Source organism: Mycteria americana, chromosome 3 (genome assembly GCF_035582795.1).
Source record: "Mycteria americana isolate JAX WOST 10 ecotype Jacksonville Zoo and Gardens chromosome 3, USCA_MyAme_1.0, whole genome shotgun sequence".
Taxonomy (NCBI): domain Eukaryota; kingdom Metazoa; phylum Chordata; class Aves; order Ciconiiformes; family Ciconiidae; genus Mycteria; species Mycteria americana.
Window position 1 is genome coordinate 88,039,341 of NC_134367.1, and position 21,853 is coordinate 88,061,193.

Below are 21,853 nucleotides of genomic sequence, written 5' to 3' on the forward strand. Positions count from 1 at the left end.
TGAAGGACACATGCAATATACAGTCAATAAAAGTGACAGCACACTGAAATCACAGAGGATTTTAGCGTCCCAGAGGGACTAGACCACCAGTATCATCTCATTTCTCCAGTGTAAATATCAGCAACTGTCTGTGAAGGACAGGAATATAGATATATTACTCCCTTGTGATATCTTGAACTCGTGGAGAACCAGGCCTGTAGAACTTCCCTTTCTTCTCCAAACCACACAGGACAGACAGAATTAGCTCAAGGACACTAAGAGACAGACGGACCAGTTCAGAGCCAGCTGGGATGGCAGCAGGGTACAGGACAGGGGCTGTGTAACTCGACTGCTTGCAGCTGCACACTGGGATGCCTATGAAAGTGAGGCCAGAAAGCAGCCTGTGAACGTCTAGTCCCAATAATCACATCGTGGACTCGGCGCCAATCCCTTCAAGGCACCCACCCTAAGCTGCAGGAGAAAGTGCTGCCATTACTTCAGAAGCCCGTCTGAAGTAGCTAGCTGGACGCACACCCAGGAAAGCCTGAGGGATGAGAGTGTGGGGCAGCAAGACAAGAGACAGAAAGGGAAATCAATTAGAGTTGCACTATAAAATGGATGTAAACTGGAAATTACAAGCATTTGAAAGTGAACATGGATGAATATTGATATGAAGTATAGTGAATGCACAGGCAAGCGGGCAACTCCTGCATGGAAACAATGAAAGACCAAACTGAAAGCAGTACTGGACATTAACAGGATCATATGAAGCACAGGAGACAGTTCTGCCTGGGGGGAGGATCAGGTCCTTGGAATAAAGACTGCTGCTGTAGGACCTCTCCCTTGTGTATTACAAAAGACTAGTGAATGGAGCAAATAAGGCTAGGATTCAGGAGAAAAAGGATAGTCTCATATTTTAAGTTGCTTGAAACTACCTAGACTATTTGGATCCCACAGCTGATGTTCCACAAAGCTACTCTGCATGAGAGAGGGCAGGGCTGGCGCACATGTCATTTTCTGAGGACTTAGTTTGAGCCCTTGGGGTCTAATCTTGTTCACAATGACACTGATACATATTAAATGCTACACAGTGATAAATACTCTTCAAAAAAACAACCCAAACAAGCAACAGATTGTATGCACCACAAACTGACATCAAAATAAGTGGCTGTCTTAGCTCTTACCTGTGTCATATTTCTTCATCTATAATATCTGAACTGAGCTATTCCTCCATTTCCTGTGAGCACTATGAACATTTATTCTTGAATATTCATGAAGCACTCATTTCAGTGTTAATATCACAGGAAAAAAAAGGAAACAAGTTTGTCCTCAGATGAGGTCTTGACCAGTGTTGAGTAAGCAAAAGAAGAGACAACACAATGAAAATTATAGTGAAATAAAATATTCTACACATGCTTACATGAGCATAAGAATCCCTGTGCATTGAATTTGATAGGGTCCCGTGGGAAGAAGATTATGTCATATTCAACTAAAGTCTGTATCCTAACTGTGAACAGCTTGGTGGTACAAAAAGACATGATACAGAGAATATATTTTTACATACCATAAATGATTGCTTCATAGACCAATTAGAGAACGCACAAGCTGAGAAGCTGCTCTTGATTTATTTTGAGCAATGCATAGTACTGATTCAACCCGCAACTATCAAAAAGCCCGTGTAAGGATGACCACACTGTACTCCAGCTCACTATCTTTGTAACAACATCATCTGCATCCCACAAGCCCATTCTGGTAATGTTTAATTTCAGAAAGACGACCTTCATAACATAAGGATGTATGCAAGAGAAAATCAAAGGCCAAAGAGAAAAATCTTTACTGGTTTCCTGGCAATACTTGAAAACATTTTAATAGAGGCTCAGCATAAATGTATATGATTACCAAAACCAAATACCCCTCTCCCAAGAGATGATGTAAGGACAGTTAAAAGAGAAGCTAAAGAAGAATGTTAGAGATAAAATGGTATCCTTCAATAAGTAGATTTGAGTCCAAGTGAGAAAAGGAAAGAGAGGGAAGGAAAGAGAAAAGTAAAATTAAACTCAGGCAAGCTAAATGTAAAACTATATGAAGTGAATCAAAAAGATTTCGAGGAAATATGGATACTGAAGCTGCAGAACACATTGCTACTGTGCATAGTGTTTTGTGGATGACAAAAATACAAACAGATTCAAAAGTGATTGCACAAATTAAAGGAAAAAATCATCCAAACACCACCACAGATTGCTGAACTCCATGACAAGGCAGTTCCTAACCTACAAATTGCTAAAAGGATATACAGAGTAAGGGGAATATCATCTTCCACTTGTTTCAGTTGTTATACTCCTTCCATAAGCATGCGGTTCTGCTGACCTCAGCAGTGCAGAAGACCGACCTTCAGTTTGTTTCCATTGTCTTATGGCTGAGAACAGTTGCTCTGTGACCTTTTGCTTAGGAATTGTTATTTTTGATAGCTTGACATTGCAACCATCATAATGTTCTTTTGACATGATTTTGAAGCTTAGTATAGATATTATGTAGTCCTATAACTCTGCTGGTATTTTTCCCATCACTTTATGCAAACATGACTACTGAGATTAAACGCATCAAGAGCAGGGACCTGTTTTGTTTTGAGTCACTGAAGTGACTGTCAATTTCTGCACTACATAATTATTAATATTTGCACACTATATATAGTTAATATTCTGTCTAGGAATATTAGGAATAATAATAATATTATTAATATTAGAATATTAATAATATTCTGTCTAGGAATATTCTGTCTAGGAAAATAGGAAGGAAAAGATGCTGAATGCACTGTTCTCAAGCGTAAGCATTAGAGACAATCACTCTATAAGGGTGTGCAATAAGCGATGGAAATGATGGAGAGTAACGTAGAGATATCATTCTGGGGACTTTTCTTCCAGTTGAATTACTTTACAACTAGCTTAATGTAATTTACTTTCCACCCATTAGATTGTGTAAAAATTCATAACACACCAAAGTGCTTGTAGAAGCCTAAGGTTAATTTGAAATTTGATATAGGAGATTACCAGAAAGATCAGTATTAGCATGATAGTGGCAACTCCTTGTTACAAAGATAAAGCTTGGTAACTAGTGCTGTATAAACCAACAAGATTTGGTCACATGGGTTTACTTTATGGTACAATCGTGCTGTACGCAACAACCCAAGGGCAGGCACAGCTGAGTAGCCTTTCCAAAGTGTCCATCACATGAAAACCAAATGGTGTCAGTCAAACAGTGTCAGCTTGGTTTGGACATTTATTAATGCTCTTAGATGCTTTTGACAACTTCTTATATAACTTTGAGTACACAATACTTTAATTGCAGGTTTGAAGCAGAAGTGTTATATTGACTGAGCTAAGCAGTGAAGAAGCTAGAAAAATGTAAAAACATGTACACAACTTTAGAGATCCAAGCATCTGTGTCATGTCACTTCAGATGATGGTCTTCTTAGACCTGCCCAGGTTTGTAGTTGCATTTCAGTCTAAATGACATAAAAAACTTGAACAAGCTGAGAGACCAAAGACTAACCATCGCTAGGAAGGCTGAAGCCTGCTTGCAAACAGTAGCAATCAAAAAGATACCAAATCATACCAGCAAGACTGCTGTGACTGACCAAGGCACAGTTCTAGGAAGACAATCAGGCTTCAAGTGGATATCAAACATGTGGGAACCACATGAATGGACAAGACAAAATTCACCGACAATAAATTAGCCTGCTTTCTTTGGACCCTTATGTAGGACCATTAGCCTTCATCTCTTTTCAGGATGAGATGGTGTTAGTGCTTTCTCATACAAGAGAAGGCATGGGGTGCCAAAATTTCTGCAAAGGCATCACAGCTACCTAACAAATGTTTCCTGAGCTCAGATGGCCCTGGCAGCTCTTACCAGCTCTTCCAGTAACTGTAGGTAGGAACTTGCATGCTATCCATATGTTTTAAAAATGTCACAACTAATTTCTGCTAATGCCATCCGTTGTTGGTTCCTCTCTACTAAAAAGTGTCAGTGACTCAAACCAACTACTGCCATACAGGAAGAATCCATTCCAGCATGTAAACTGTCAACCCAGATTCGGAGATGATCCCTGTGGTATGAACCTACTATGTTGGACCTGACTAGTTACTACCAGACAAAAGGAATTTGGCCGTTCACAAGATGGCTGGATTACCAACACTCATAAGTTCTGCTGGAGCTTCTGAAATACAAAAGCGCCCATTTCTGCCAAATCCATGAATACACATGCATTAGTAACAGACTCAAGTGCAAGGACATTTGCAAACTGAAATTATGTACTAAAGTACTGATCAATCTACCATGAAAGACTTTTTCAATTACAAATTTTGAAGCAGAAGAATTATGATATTGTTTCTACTAAACACCTAGCATCTTAAAAGTGCCTTACAGTACATCTAGCCTTAATTCATCAAGCAAAATGTAATATTATTTACCTATGGGTCTTTGAAACAATGGCTACAGATATCGGAAAGCATGTAACTATATTTTACGATGCAAAAGTACACATTACCAATGGGAGGGTACTGTCCCTGGGAACACAGCCATTCCTCTCAGCAAAGGTATTCATTTCTAAGTAAAGTCTACAGACACAGACACTGTAGAGGTTAGAAATAGAATTTATTGCTTGCATATCTAGCTCTGGTGGGCACAGTGATTTTGGCTTAAGTGAACCTTCCTCCCTCTCCCTCTTTGCAAAACAAGCCAGTACAACCCAAGGCCCTGGTTGCCTTCAGAATTTAAATTATAGTGAGGTTTTTGTTGTTGTTGTTGTTTTTTTCTCTATTGGTTGTGGATGCGACAGCCTCATACTGCCAATTCTCTCACGCTAGAGAACTCTGTAAGGCAGGCCATGCCTAAGTCTTCTTAAAGTTGGTAGGCTTCAGACTCATAAGAGAAAATAAGCCGTTTCACATTGTGATCTATTACGGTGCCTAATTTGGGGATATTTGTGTGTCCAGTGGAAGTTTTATTCCCAGATTAGGCATCTAGTTTCCTATAGAACCCATAATAAAAACTGGACTACCAGCAGCTTTTTTTTTTTTTTGAGCTAAAAGACATCTAAACTAGGTAGCAGGCAATGCCAATGGAAGGTATATTGTTTACCTCATCCCCTCATTTGGAATTGCACAGAAGGATCGATTCTCCAATGAAGTTTCAAAATCCTGTCCTACAATCAGAAGCTTAAAATAATTCTTTCAGAAATAAGGGCAAGACATTTCTTTCAAAATATATCTGGTGGCAGTAGAAGGAGCAGAAGCAGAACAGGCACTGGAAGCCAGGTTTCTTCCATCCCAAATGAATGTGTGACTACTACAGAGTCATCTTTAAATGCAGACAGAGATCAGATTTTCTGCACTGTTAGAGCTTGAACAGGAGGGACCAAGGGAGCGCCACTACAGAATACCCCCTGCACTTCCCAATCCTTTTTGATTGCAAACTCTGTTTTACGAAGTTTAAGATTTTCAATACTAGCTTAAACAATTTGCTTTGTCAGGTGCCTGGTATGGTAGACAGCTCTTCTTCAAGCTGACAATTTAGAAACCTTGAGACAGAGCAGGATTTTTAACCTAATCTTCTGCAACTCAGGCAGATGTTCCGTGTCAAAGACATTCTGTGTATCTATATGTGTGTCTAAGACATAACAAAAATGCTACCCACCTGCTCTTTTCAGCCACGTTTCATAAGGTTGGACATGGCTTACCTTACATTGCAGGGTCTAGCTACCCAACTGAAACAAGTGAGAAACATTGCATATGAGTTCTCATGGGATTTAGACATAAAACCAATGCTGAACATTTCCTCGCTATCAAGACATTAGGGGATGTGTGCACACTTAGCAACATAAACTGAGGTAAGAGAGTTTTAGGTGCCTAAACAGAAAGATGTTTACCCAAAAACCAACCAAGCAGGAGTTTCTGTGTGTTAGTGTTGCCTATATGTTAGGTAGATAGTTGAACGCTTGAATCTCTGATGCAAAACTGGCACCTGCTTCTTTCTTTTAAGATGGGATGCAACTAGTTTTGGAAATTCTGCTTGGTATTTCTCATTATGCAGAACTCTATCAAAGTTATTATGCAGGTTCTAAGAGGTAAAAAACATAAATAGATCTTTCATCTTGGAATTGGCTTTAAGATTGCTTGTCACAGGCTGAAAGTTGTTGAGATAATATCAGGAAACACTCTCCAGCAGCAACTAATAAAATTTAAACCAAAGCATGCATCTACTCTGTTGTGGGTACGCAAGGAATATAAAATAATAATAAAAAAGGAACAAGGCCTGATTAATAATAAATCAAAATATAAAAATTAATTTAAAATCAGATTTCAAAGGCTTTGCCACTACAATTTTCATTAGCTGCCTTTTGAATGCTCTCAGATTTTAGGGTATGGCTTAGGCAGAGTTTTAGAAAAATGCCAACATTTAAAATCTGAAAGGAATGGAAGAAGGGATTTCTCCCCCTCTGTTCTCATCCACCTTTGTTTAACTCTATGAAACTCAGATCCAAATTACTTGCTTCCTTCAGGAGGACTCACCCATAGTCTACTGGTCCTCTCAAAGGATCCTGCTTACTTGTTCCTGAAAAGTCATAGGAAAAATTAGTCTATTTTTGGTACTGCTGAATTTTAAAAGAGCAGGCTATCCCATCTTCAACACCCTTCCTTCTCACACAGTCTTGGAGAATCCAGCCTAGGAAAGATTGATCAAGAAAGCAATGGAACTACAACTCCATTCAATACCTTACATAAAACCATCAACTGAACTTCAGCTCTCAAGTGCACTCTTTACACTCCTATGGAGCATGCATCAGATAATATTATTTTTATGGTACATTGTGCAAAAACTGGCCATCTGGACAGGCAGAAATCTCTTCAAGACGCAGCTTCAGGATTCCAGCTTCCCACTGTATGAATGGAGTGTATTTTCTTTTTAGTCTTTGCAGTGTTTTTACATTGATTCTCAACATTATCTTCATGTGAAGAGGAATTAAAGGCTTACTTAGAATCACAGAATCATAGAAAAGCCCAGGTTAGAAGCGTCCTCAGAAGATCATCTGGCCCAATCTTTCATGGGAAAGGGAGCCTATATGAAGTTATCCAGCACCCTGTCCAGTCACATCTTGAAAACCTCCAGCAGCAGGGACTCTACCACATCCCTGAAGAGGTTGCTCCAGTCAATGATTGTTCTCACTGTAAAATAATTCTTTCTTTCTTATGTTGAGATGAATGTAAATACATAAGTTTATGTTCTCCTTCTAAATCATTATGGAACTATTAAAACCAGCTTTGAAACCAATCTAGACCTTTCCCACGCACCAGAGCCAAATACTCATGAGGCCACTCCTCACAGGGGCTTGTCTACTTTCTTCTTAAAATTGCCAGTGATAGCTCTTTCATAATCTGTTCACAGTCCACTGTCCCCATATTTGGAACATTCTCTCTAATACTGAAACCAAATATTCTGGGCTGAATGTAAATCAATGTCATCATGGTTTACCCTACCAACAGCTTTCACAAAAACCCAAGTCCCTTACAACCCAAACATCTTTTAGTCCCAGAGAAACTTATCAGGAAATGCCCTCTCTTACTCCTATAGCTTTATCTTTTCCAGAGAAAAGTTTTAGTTTCTTGCAAATGGTGAACTCCACATTCCTAGGGTTTGCAGTACACAAAGGCTCTAGGTTAAAAAAAGTGCTTAACTCACAGCTTGTTTCATAAGGAGAAACTGGACTGATCTTCCCAAGTGATCACCTTTTCTATGACATAACACAAGTTTTTCAGTCCTTCCATAACATGTTAAAAATATGGCATCTTCTTCCCATTCCCCCACAACTAGGCAGGGAAAGGGAACATGATTGCAGCCAAAGGTAAGAACAACTCATGTACCACAAGCATCGCAGCTCTAAAACTATGCAGCACCTTAAGTGTGCCAACAGAAGCAGACAGAATATGGGACTAAACACATTTCATCTGATATATAAATCATATTCACTATTGGTGTCCATCGTGCAACAATTTCATTAAAACAAAAGCACAGGAAAAACCCAAACCACTAAAAGTCCCTAAGCATTACATGTACTCTGAGCTTTCTGGTGCCATGGCAGATTAAGCCTATCTAAACCAGGTTCCAGTGGTCCTACCTCCCTTGCCAACCCCAGCTACGTGTTTCGTATCTCTGTGTTGTACACAGCATTTATGCCTGTGAGATCATACACTGAGTAATGGAGAAATCTAATGCAAATGACAATTAAGCCAGGCAAAAAAAAGCAGTCTGTAGCCAAATCAGCCCCCTGAACTGTCTTACCACATGATCACTGGTGCAAGGAAGAAGGCAGGGACAACCTACGGTGGGGAGGGCAAAGAGGAGGCTGGGATCACGCAGCTGCCCAGATATAAACTGATTTAATTTGTCATGGAATGGTATCTGCTAGTGTTTGCAATCTAAAGCGCACAAATTAAAGCACAAAAAGCTTCTACAGCTCCACTTTCTACTCATTTCTTTGTCTCCCTGCAATAATATAACTTTTTACTTTCTCTGTTGTGGTTGTATCTGGTTGAGAGAGAATGTAATCCTGGGCAAATGTGCACGAACTGCTCAGTGAGTAACAGCTGCACATGTGATCTAGTGATTAGATCCTGCCCTAGCACAAAGACTTTCTATTATTCTCCAGTTTCATTGCTAAGATTCAATAGCTATTAGTTGAGTTAGGTGATTTTTTTTTTTTTTTAATCACATTGTGACATGGACAGACTCCTCTTTTCATATCCGCCCCAGCCAGCAATGACAAAACAAAAAACATTCCTTGCAAATATATGAAAAATTATTCGTGAAAAGGGAGTATTGGGAAAAAGGCAAATAGAAAAGGAATGAAGCAATGCAAATTGAAGAAAGGAAATCCATTGGCATGTCTTAAAAAGCATTAACACTGTCAGCTAAAATAAGATTGTAATTAGTAAGGGATTTAGATTCTGTACACATAAGAAATGATACAACAACCTGCTAATTGGAGACAATACTATTCAAATGTTACTGAGGAACAAAGACTGGTACATAATTATGTGCAAGGAGTGGGAGGGTTACAAGAAATGTTTCAATCTAGTAGACTGAACCACAGCTGAGAAAAGGCTAAAACAATAACCTTGAAAACAAGCATTAATAACCTACTGTCACAGCACAAGGAGGATAAAGAAGAATATGTTTGTTTACACAGTGAGCCAAATTTTGCCTACGGGCAGACCTACCTTTCACAAGAGAATCATATACATATGTGCATAGCATTTGTATACATAAGTGAAAGAGAAATATAGCTTTAACATTAACTACAGAGAAGCAAGACTTCACACCCTAGGACTGCATATTACAAAAGGTCCTATAAAAATAACATCATAGTTTATAGCCTGTTTAGTAATAATTTTGACAACATGAGCTGGGAGAACATATATGTGGCTGATTTTTTAAATTACAAATACACATTTTTTTAATTACGAGTATAGAAAACAAATGCTCAGATATGGCTTTTGATGCCTGTGCTGCCATTAATAATTGCTAGTTGTCCCTGAGAGACAGAAACAGCAAGCAACCTCACCTAACAGTGATGTTGTAAAAAGAAATTCATTAATACTGTATTTGCAGAGCACTCAGATACCACAGTGAGAAGCAGCATGGAAAAGCCTATGAGGAAATTAATCATTCTGCATTCAGTGCAGGATCTGGCAGATGTGCAATAAAGAAAGCCGGGACACATAAATTAAATATGAAGATAAAAAAAGATTCTAGCCATTAGCAGCAGAAATAATATCCCCTGAATGAGCATCATCTGCCTTAGGCATCAAATGTTTCACGTATTCTCATTCAATAGAAGGGAAAAACTTCTGATTAATGTGGTAAGATTACAGCAGGTACCAGCCAGGTATTCTATACAAAACACAGAATCTGATAATGTAATTAAAGTCTATCATAAATATATGTTCTGGGACTAGTATTTCTTCATTTCCACACGCTCTAATTTTGCAACTAAACAACACTCACACAGTTCAGCAATTATTAGCAAATGTACATTATCTCAGCACTCAGAGGCTTCTGTCACCACAGCTCTAGGTGTGTTATGTGTTAGCACGGTAAATCAATCCATCTTTCATGCTGCAGCTGCTAGACTGCTTCTGTAATCAAGCCACCCTGTTTTACAGCTAGCTCAAGAGAGTCAGGATAGCAAAGACATGACAAAAAAAGGCTTAACAGTGGTGACAAACCTGCAGGTTCACAGCTAGCTCAGATATCTCTACCAACATTGCAACTTAAATTACTAATTTTATTTTACTCTACATCAGTTCAGTTCTGCTCTCCTGTCCACATAAGTTATGCTTTCTCTTACCCCATCAGCTCAAATCTGAAGTCAGATTTCAACTTTCTCCTCTGTTAATCAGTAGGGACGGCTGCTGGAGAGGAAGGATGTGTAGGGAGGACTCTAGGATGCACCCTGGGTTGGAAAAGGTCTATCAAAGCTGCTTTCTTACAGTACTTCAGAAATGGGGAGAAGAGGCAAGGGGGCTCCATGCATGCCTGTCTAGAAAAATGAAAGATGTGCTAGAATAATCTGGCAGAAGTAGTCTCAACATCTGTGCTGAGATGCAGCAGTGCTGTAACATATGATGGTTCCTAGTACAAAAAAACCCCACTGAATGGGACAATATGGATGACCAAGTATAGTTCTTCAAGCAACCACATATAAACCCATGCCACTGTGTTGAAGCTAAGACTTTTACCTGGACTACTTTAAGTCAGAAAGGGCACACTACCTGAGGATGCAGCATGAGGTAGATAACCATGGGCTGAGGAACTGCAGCATCCTTAAGGGTTCCTGGGCAGTATATCAACAGGTACGTCCTGGGACTGACACCCAAATTATCCCTCACACTGACCCCAGGAACCAGCCCGCACAGCCTGTGGGCAGAGCTCAGGGGTTCTGATCACCCAGTCTGCTGAAAAGAAAAGCAAGGCTCTTCAACCTTCTCTGCGCAATAGCAACTGTCTCTCACGTTCAGTAGGACAGCCCGCTACCTGGAGACAGGCTGACTCTTGCATACAATCTGCCTGGGAAAGAAGAGGCTAGCCTATGCTTACCTAGCAAGGTGAAGGCAGGCTCAGGAACGCATGAAACTCCCGGAGCCCCACAGGCTCTGTATGTGCTTTCTCTCCATGCTACTGCCCATGGCTCAGGCTCCAAGCATACTTGCTGCTTAGGAACAATCATCTCAGTTCATTAGCTGGTGAACCACAGCATAGTGCTTGGGCCCTCCTCTGCCTAATTCAGACGGACACCACAAGTGGGAGTTTGGGTCTGTTCAGCCCAATGTATTCTGGTTCTCCATCTTGAGAAGCTTCAAAATTCGGCTGAGCTATTGATATATTTACTGCTTGCTTTCCCACGAGAGGAACTTTTCTATTAAAAAAGGTGCATGGCATACTTTCTAAGACAAACCTGACCAGTTGCAGGGAAAAAAAAAAAGTAGTTATCTGCATGAATATGTGTGTCCAAATGATGCTGCAAAGCTCCCTTTCAAGGATCAATTCTGACTGATTTCTGAGGACGCAGGAGGCCAGTGCCTCACGAGCAGAGAGATTAATAATTTCAGTAGACAGCTCTTCCAGGATAGCATAGCAAAGCTTATGTTTGTCCTCAGCTAAGACAGTGATAGTAGGTAACAGAATTTTTTTTCTCCAGCAGACATGAAAAAGGCTAATATAGATACGTTTTCCATTTACTGTGTTACTAATATTATTGAACTAATGGAAATTGGGGTAGTCGTCTTTTTTTTAAGCTAGCCTACCAGTTAGCTTCTATTTGACACAAAGACATACCATGAATCTGCTGTTCATACAAGGTCTGCTCATTTCAACATAAAATTAAGACAACTAAATCTGACTGAATGTTAAAACAAACTTATCTCTTTTCAGGAATGCAGAACCAAATAAAGATTTACCTAGCTTTCCTGGAGATAAAAACCAAACAACAAACCTAAATGCAGGTGAAAGACTAGCAACAGAGCTGGCAATTGCCACGTCATAGTCAAGACATTCTAACAAAAATATCAGAATTTGTAGAAATAAGCAAACCAAAACATGGAATGAGAAAAAAGGAACATTCATAGTGAGAAAATCAAAAAGTTATAATATTGATCTTTGAAAAAGGCCAACAGTACACAATAATATCTACAATTACAGGGTTCAAAGACAATGACAGCAAAACTTGCAAGAATTACTATATAAAAGGGACTTTCTCCAATTCTTTGTAGCTCAGAGCACTCGAATATATTGATCACTCCATTTGAATACTGTAAAATTTCCTGTCTTAGAAATCTGAACAAGGCATAAGGGAAACTGAAGCTAGTAAAATTGTAAAAGCCTATGTTCCATTTGTTTGTTCAAAAAGCTCACAGGTCTGATTAATTCCCACATAAACTGAAGGAAGTGTTAATGACAAACATCGCTCCCTTTTCCAGCTAAAATTTTTGCTCATCTTTTTTGAAAGAGGATAGTTTTTGATATTGGGTATTCTCAATAAATGATTGCTAAAATATCTATTGCCAGGTACATCAATATAAATGTACAGGCCCTACCTCTCATCTCCTCTGACTGGTGGGAACTTGGGACACGAATCACAGGGAAAAGAAACCACTTTTTCAAAGACAGTTTCACTAACATTGATATTAAAATACCTACTTCTTTTCCAACACATCAGAAAAAGATAATTCCTTACTTCACAGATACCAGACCAAGCTGCTGTATTCTTTACTGGTTATCAAAGGACCGGTATCACTTTTGGTTACATAACAGAAATAATCAAAGCCCTGGAATAGTCAGTGTCATGAAATGACAAGTCTCTGTAGTTATTACATTTAAATAACATGTCAGTCTTGATCAAAAGATGATCTCTTTAAAGAAGCAGACTTCCATTAGTAATTTTCTTTTACTTGCCCAGACAGTAGATTACAAGGAATTTAAATAAATAAAGATTGATTTTTGTGGGGAAAGGGTGTTCTTTATTCTTTACCATAAACAGACATGTTATGTTAGAGTGCCGCTACACATAGCAACTGCTTTGCTTAATTCATTTTTTAGAATTCCCTTTGTGATCCATACAGTAATCTGTGTCAAAAATGATCACCATCAAAATATATAGGTTCTTTTTGCCCTTTGAAGAATGTATCCTACCCTTAAAATAGTACTTTTATCAGATTACAGAGATAATTAGCGTATTATTATTCAGGAGAAGTGTGTGTGAGATTGTTAGAACTCCTAAGAGATTCTAATTTCTTTCAGCATTTCTTAAATTCTCTTTGCTATTTTTCCACATGGTTTTACATAAAGCAAGTTTAGCCATGTAGTGCCAGTATGTAATCCCTCTTTAGATAGGAATTTTAAGCCTCAAAACAACGACTAGGAAAGCAGGCACCTAAGAAATACAGGTAGCACAGAAAACCTTGTCAGTTGGCTAAATCTGACTGATGGCCTATTTTCCAGTGCTTCAGAATCATCAGTACCATAAACATGTCGTTTTATTAATTTATTTTGCCACTGGTGAAAAGAGGAAACTATCTTGTCCCACAAGGTATGACAGCAGTCTCTCAGGTTACGTTGCCTACCATTAGAATGGCTATAATGAGTTTAAACATCTGTCTAATCACTGCACCACCTTTTTGACCACCTGCAAACTGCAAACATCTACTCCAACTACAGTAACAGAGTTTCAGATTTTTGATAACTGTGAACTAGAGAAAGCTGAAGGATTATAGGGTAACAGTGCTAAACCAATAGTGTGCATTTTAAAATGCAGACTCAGATGATGTATAAGTAAAAGGAGCATTACGTAGCAGTCAATGGCATTACAACATAAAGACCTTGCTCTTACCCTTTGTTTTCAAGTCGTTTAATACCTTTGATTCCACGGGCAATATATCACTCACTAGTTTTATCTCAATATTTCGGGATGCCAGTTCAAGCAATTTTTCAAAAAGACGTTGACCCTGGGAAGAACATTAAAGGAAAGCAGAAGATGTAAGACACAGAACTGTTCAAACAGCATATCGACAAATTAAAGACACATGTTAAAACAGTAACATATTGCACAACTGCTGAGTAAATATGTTCCTAGATATGGTTAAATCTATGCTAAAGGTTAGTAACTCAGCTTTTTCTTGGAGAAATACTGTTTTGAAGGCCAAACTAGCTTCTTCCTTTTCCCAGGCTGTGTAATACTATTGATGACAGGTGACACACAGAGAATGAAGTGTCCAGTTTTTTTTATGCTGCATAAACATATTTTTACATTAACTTTCTTCTAAATAATTACGTTCTGTTAAATCAGGATAAAAAGTGCAAGGAAAAGAGTTAATTACACTTATTCTGTATTGAATGATTTTTTGTAAGTGGTTCTAACCATAGTACAATACATTTTCAAGAGGTCACATGCTCATCTTCAGATGAGCTATACCAGGAAGGAAAACAAGAATGCTATTCCTTTTTACACTGTTATAACTTTACCATTTAAGCCCTATTTCTAACACAGAACAAAAAAAGGGAATCTCATACTGAACTAGATATTTGTTAAAACAGAAATCAAGATGTTTCACATGAAAAATAAAATTTTAAATCACTGCATTTTTCCACATCCAAGAAACAAAGAAAAAGTAAACCTTCTGATTGCATAGTAAATGTTTAATTTTTAGATTCAATATTTTAACTTAAAGAAAAATGCTTAGTTAGGAGCATCTAACTACACAATGTCAAGAATAAAACATCCAATGTACCACTACTGTGCTGTGTTACTACAACCACAGTTAGAGCCTATTTCCTTACTGCCATTCTAGCTTACTACAGCAGACACCGGTTACAGTTAGTAGTCAAATACACAAAAACTTTGGGTTTAATCAGCTAAGAAAGTGCCCACCCTACCTACACAGCTCACTTTAGATTCAATATACTACTGGCCCCAAGGTAAAGCTAAAACAAAAAAGCAACAGTCATATCAACTTTCAAACAAAGAGGTGGAAGCTGAAGCTTTCCGCAGAGCCATGTTAGACAATTCTCTATAGGAACTGTTACTCTAAAAATCTTAAAAGGATCTTTCTATTCTACAAAAACGGCCACTGCAAAAGCAGTTTGGGGTGACGCAATCTGCCATAGCATGGCCTATCCAAACATAGACAGAAGCCCCCCTCCCACATTGCACCCAGAAGCGGCAGACAGTGGAGAGCCACCCTTTGCCCTGTAACTGCCTTGCACAGATTGACACTTTCAGCCTTCCTGGGAATTAAGCATTAAACAGTCACAGAAAGTAGCTCTTCACCGTGTCTACAGTACAGACCTATTTTTAAATATTCACTTATTTTGCATATATGTGGCAAAATAAGAATACCCACCCTCCTAAAAAAATAGCTTTCTCAAAATTACAGAGCAGCCAGAGGCTGCAGTGGAAGCACAGAACTACTGTTTATGTTTTACTTTCGTAATATATACCTGCTCACTTGCTTAAATCCACAGCATAGCTCCCTGCTCATTCTAGGGCTCGCAAGAACTTAGTAGTCAACAAGATACTGCCATAATGAAAGCATTAGACAATAGCTAACAGAACAGGAAAACAAAATCATGCTTTGCATGAAGCTCCAAATGCTTCTTATACTCAGATTCAGCATTTCTTGAGGTGACTAGGTGGTCCCATATGTAAGAAATAACACCCATGATTTAACTCACACATGCAGAAGCCCTCACTGAGTTGCTGTGCAAGTCAAGGAGTGTCTTTCCCTCACATTCATTATGAAGCTAAAAGGATCCTTAATTCTCACATCAGTGGTTCTGTTGGGTTTTTTTAAGGAGAAGGGGGGCAGATGTTACCAGAGGTAAGAATTAGTGAGGTAATAGCGTGTGAGGGGATGGATGCTGCATACAGAGTTATGCAGCAGTTCCATCGTGATCTTGGGGGAGCAGAGGGGCACTGACCAGTATTCCTGGGTGCCCTGGTCCTCCCAGGCGGGTCTCTCCCACAATTGCTGCAGACTAGCATTACTAGACTCCAGCCGAATCTAGGACCCACAATCACTGCGCTGTTGTCTGCTGGGTTCCCAGCCCATGCCCTGCCCCGTCCCCCAGCTCCCCTGGTGTGGCAGGCTCCTGACATGCCAGAGCTTAGGCAGCTGTTGGCCCCACTTTTTCTGGGTTCACCAACTGGAGACACCACCAGTTTTGAGTTTCATTAGTTTTATCTCTGCAAAAAGTGAGCAGGGAAATTTAAGGACTAAAAGACTTGCATGACACAAATTAATTAAATATGTATTTGATATATAAACGTAGAAACTGCTATTCAGAAAGGTTCTATGTGTTGATTTAATTTACTAGGTAGAAAGATAGACAAACACATTGTTTTTGTTTGGGTTATCTGTAAAAACTGATTTTGACTAGAAGCATGGTAGAAAGCTGTAGTGTACAAAAATAAACATGGAAAAAGCATTCATAAATTTGATGGAAAGTGATTTGCATTGTCAATATGAATTAATGCATTAACTATTCTACTAAAGAAATGCTTAGAAAGTTAACATCTAAAGCTGATAAAATAATTTGTTTCAGGGGATCGTTCTTTACATTTTTTTCCCCAAGGTAATTATTTTTGGACATTATTGCCACTTCATTTCTACCTGCACAAGATTTTACTTACATATGATTTACAAAAACTTTGATAAACAAGTCTGGACTTTCTGTATCAATTTTAGTTTGGACAAAAAAGAACATGGCAGCTTTTCCTGAGTTTTACCTGATCTTAGTATGCCCTGATGTGACCAAGACAGCATCCTTGAGGGACTACCTGGCTGTCTCTTACAGGCCATGCTGCCAGCTGAACGGCCCATCCTATGGGTGAACAGATCACTTGGAGTGCAGCCCTGCATTCCACTGAAGACATCTTCTCTGAAAATACATCTCTTTTCCCATCAGGGACACCACAAGCTGTGCATTTATAATATCCTTTTTTGTCCAATTATGGTGAAACCTCAAACTGATCAAACATTTAAAGCATCTTTAAGTGGTGATGGTTAAGACTAGGAGCGCGCTCACCACAAATATTTGTGTTTATACAGGTATACATAAAACACAACTCGGTGCCAGAACTGGAAAGAATTCCCTCCGTCTCATCTCTTGCTGCATCATCCCACAGCAGGCATTCATACGCTCACCAAGGCTTAGTCTAGACACTCTAAACAACTATGAAAAATTCACAACTTATTTTTAAAAAACTGTATGTACTATAGTAAAGTAGGGTACTAGAAATTCTTCCTTCATTGTTAAAGAGTCTGGCCTTCTTCCCCATTAATATTAATTTGAAACACAGTTTCTATATTTTCTGACATGTTTACTTGCAATTTTACTGTTTCATTCTATGAAAAGGAAAAAGACAGGACAGAAGGTCTGAAGAGTTTTGTCACTGCTGTCAGCACATTTGAAATGCTTCTGTTGAATACAAACCCTCATGCTGTCATTCAGACCACTTTCCCTTTGCGAGACAATACCAGGCTGCTGCGTGACTACGTGACAGTGATCAGAATAATTTCTATATATACTCAGCTTGCGAGGACTGAGAAATAGTAGCAGCCAAGTGCTATGAAACTGCAGTGTGCTACCTTATACTAGATCTGCATTTTAACAAACAATACCACGAGAAATCTGCCTATCCTGATAAAACATTCTCTTACACTTTTCACTGGGCTGTTTCAAAAAGCCTACTGAAAGTGACAAAATATGATGTAAAAAGTATGTATCACATGAACAAACTGACATTCTCATGGTAGCTTTAAACTACCATACATCTGAAACATCAAAACTAACTGTACCTGTCACAGCCACCTGGTGAATTTAAAAAAAAAAAAGTTATCATTACCAAAAGGCCCTGAAATTGCCCCCAAAGCAATTTCTTAGCAGTCGCTAGGCAGACTGATTCTAGCCTGGCTGATTTCCCTTGCCTGCTGTTGTCTTTATCAGCACACGTTCCTCATTAAAAATAAAATAGGGGAGATATGAACACAAAAATGCTGTATTTATTGAAGTACTCTGAAATTGACTTCTTGTGCTCTTCAGTCACTTAGATTCCTACAGTTTAGACAATGCTTAGCTTTTTCTTTCCACAGAAATAAAACTGGTTACTTCCAGAATTTTCTTCTGGATTTATTCTATATAATTCTACTAATATTTTTAAAAGTTGTCCCTATGATCAAGCATTTGGGTATATCTATAAAACATCACTAAAAGTCATAGCATGCTGGCAGAAACCAATAGAGCAAATAAATCAAGAAACCCTGAATTTAACTTCTGCCATTTAATGCGGAACAGAGAAACTCAAATGTGCTCCTCAAATTTTTCTAGCAAAATAGCTAATGAAAAGGGAGGGAATGTCAATTTTTGGAATTTCAGTCAGAGTTAAAAAAATGCTTTCACTTTAAAAACTCTCTTTTTAAATTTCTTTTCTGTGCCTCAGTCTGTACTAGCTGCATCAGGGAAATGCCACCACCTGAAAAGAAGAGATGTTTGTGTAAAGATTTGCTTACAGAAAAGAAAATACACTGCAATCTCTATAGCTGATTGTAGCTGATTTGTGACCTAACTCTGGCAATACCAATAAACCATGATGGCGTTAATTCTTACTTGTTAAACTTAAAATGAAATTTGTGAGGAAGGGTTTGCTGGAACTATAAAAGGTCACTCTAAATTAAAATTTCTAAACATGAGATGAGCCAGAGGAAATGAATTGTGAAAATCATGAAATTGGCATGATCTTATGTTCACGTCTCCCTTCACTGCAAATGAATTAAAAGCTATCCTCAAAAATTGTTTCCACTGTCCTCTGCTGTCTCTAAGCATCAGATTGCCACAGGAGAAGTCACACGTTCACATTCCGCAAAAAGCTCAAAGCCTCTGTGTGACAACCATCCTGCGATCTTGAAAACGCACGCAGATGACATCACTAAGTTGCCGAAACGCATGGTTTTCTTCTGAATGAGAAAAGCAAGTGTAGAAAGCTTACTCAGTATTTTGCCAAACAAATATTTGATTACTTGACCACCTAAGTTGTGGAAGCACACAAAACATTATAGCGTCATGCGTTTGCATTTGAAGACTCCAATTTACCATGAGTCATGACCTCAGATGGCTGAGCACAGCGGTTGTGACCTGGACAGCTCAGTCAGCAATGAGCAATGGCTGTTTATGTAGATTTCTAACAACAAAACATGGACAGGCAACTGTCAAGAACACTAGGTAACATACTCACAAACAAAAATGAAGAAAAATACAGCAGGAAATTCTGCAATTTTATATACGCACATGCATACATACACATATGTATCTATGTCCAATATACATTTGGACAAAATGGACAATATGTAGACATACGCAGGATATGTATATTGGGCATATATATATGTATGTGTGTATATAAAATTGCAGAATTTCCTGCTGTATTTTTCTTCAGTACATATATTGGACATATGTGTGTGTATATATATATGTATGCATATGTGTACGTAACTACATAAACACATATACAGATACGGAGCTAAACCTTGTAACTAATTAAGAAAAAGCAATCTAGCCTACTCAGCTTTTCTCCTTCAAAAATCCACGTCTGTTGAAGTGCTCTTGTAGAAAACCTTGCTTTGCAATATGCCTTGAATATTCATAAAATGGAAATTGCTAGCTATAGAGCAGGGTATGGGTGCATATGGAAAATGGTTATGTCCTTAGTTTCTGATAAAACAAGAATCATTCAAGGAACAACTAGAACTACTCACTAAGCACCATACTACCTGGAAATTTTGCATCTCACCCCCTTAACCTTTCATAATGCTTCTGCTATTTTGGGGCAAATATCCCTGAACTCAAATTGTAAAGACTTGAGGACATTTGACTTATACTCCAGAAAATTACTAGATCACAATTACTGAAGCTCCTCTGAAATTTCACTTTCATTTTACAAGTGGAGAAAGCAGATGTAACGATACAAGTTTTCTCCCCTCCCTTTCACACACTAAGCTTTGTGTACGTTCTCTGGGGCAGCGATTTGCTAAGAAACGCCGCCTCTTGGCAATTTCTTTAGCAATTAGACTGGCCAATAACAGTATAGCGTTTTAGGATGAATAGACAAGCTTGACAGAAAGATCTATCAGCTGTTCAGCCCACACTGCTGTACAAATGAGGAAATGACTGGAATATTAATTGCCTTTAAACAGAAGTAATTACTCACTTTTGTAAGACTACTAGCAGGCAGAAATAGATAACTAGAATAGAATATTATGAAAAATGTTTCATTTTTCTGGCATTTGAGGATGAAAGAGCAAATCCACTTCTTACATCTCTCTTCGTCCTTTCCTTGCTCTGACATTCGGCAATATCTTACAGTTTTTACTTTGCATGAGAATGTGGAACAGTGAATGGATTTGATGCTTAACTACTGAAATCCCAATTTCCAGTTTGCTATTTTTGTCCTCTGCTTGGGATTTGTTAGGCTCTGCTGGTTTTGAAGCAAATGACATGTTGAATTTTTTTCAGACAAAACATTTTTAAAAGATTCATGCACATACCAATTCATGCACATCCTAAAAACATCTAAGGCACTATCTCTTTGAATTCATCTGCTTGAATGACAGTGCATGGGTTTGAAGTTTCTTAGGCAATAAATTTAAATAAAGCTTAGCTGCATAATTACGTTGTGAAAAATCTCAATATTTTGATAGTCAATAAATTTATTCACAAACCATATTCCAATATTTATAAGCATTCTAAAAGGAAGGGTTTGCACTTCATTTTCCATTTGGCTGCCCGCCTCAGATTTTCACTCTTTTAAATGGACAAACAGCAGATTTATTCTGAAGAAAAGTTAATGTATGCCATTCAAGTAGGCTACAGCCTCTTTCAAAAGAAGGAGAATCCAGTTCATGACTTGAAAACACAGGCTATTTGCAGTACTATCTTTAGTTGCTCGGAATACCAGTCTTTGTCTATCATCTACCAAAAGGCATTTTTTTTACTGCACAGCATCAACAGAACTAGAGAGGAAAGTGAAGAGTTTATGACATAGTATAATAGAGTTGATTCCTTACAGTTACCCAGCTGTCATTTTAACCCCATTTCATGTCAACTGAGAGGCTTCTTTCAGCAAAGAATCCATTTGGTGGAAAAGAAGAGATTCTCTCAGCCTATCAATTCTTTGATATCTTAGTTTCACAAGTGATACTAAGTGGAAACCTGCCCTTACCATATTTCTAAGAGGATTGCTCTCAAGAATAAAGTGTTTGTTGGCACAGCATCACTGTAATGCATGTCTGTCTCATTCACTATGATTTATGATTTTTCCTATAGCTCTTAATTGCAGAAGTCTTGAACACCGCTCCCTCCCAAGATTCATTTTGAAAAGGTATGAGAAATCATCTGATACTACATTGTTCTTTATAAGTGTAATTCTATCCATCTATTTGGCTGCAGAATTAGTCCACATGCTTGCTCTTTTACTTCATCAGTTGCACCAAACAGAAAATAAGTGTATAGATTTATGGATATTCCCAAATAATGGATGTGTTAATTTAGGTACAATTTTGCAGGTTTCTTAAGATTACACAATGACATCCTTTCCTAAGATGGAAGTGATATGAGTATGTGTTGGATGTTTTATCTAGTCTAGAAAACTATTGTATTGGCAGGAAAATCCCCATAAGAAAACGTTTTTTTAGACTACCCAAAAAAATAGGTCTGCTATAGTGAAGGGCTGTAGTTCTAAAAAATTAATAGTGAAACAACAAGAACAGATAAT

At 38.3% G+C, this 21,853-nt stretch overlaps 1 protein-coding gene across 6 annotated transcripts in view; it reads right to left on the reverse strand.

Moving 5' to 3' along the window:
• PLD5 (phospholipase D family member 5) overlaps positions 1 to 21,853 on the reverse strand; it is a 188,217-nt gene that overhangs the window by 49,173 nt on the left and 117,191 nt on the right. For 5 of the 6 annotated variants that reach the window (XM_075495985.1, XM_075495989.1, XM_075495988.1 and 2 more), the window contains one exon: positions 13,919 to 14,033. In XM_075495985.1, coding sequence (XP_075352100.1) covers positions 13,919 to 14,033 — 115 coding nt within the window. Of the gene's footprint in view, positions 1 to 13,918; positions 14,038 to 21,853 lie in introns of those variants that run through there. The other variant, XM_075495990.1, reaches the window with a different exon arrangement.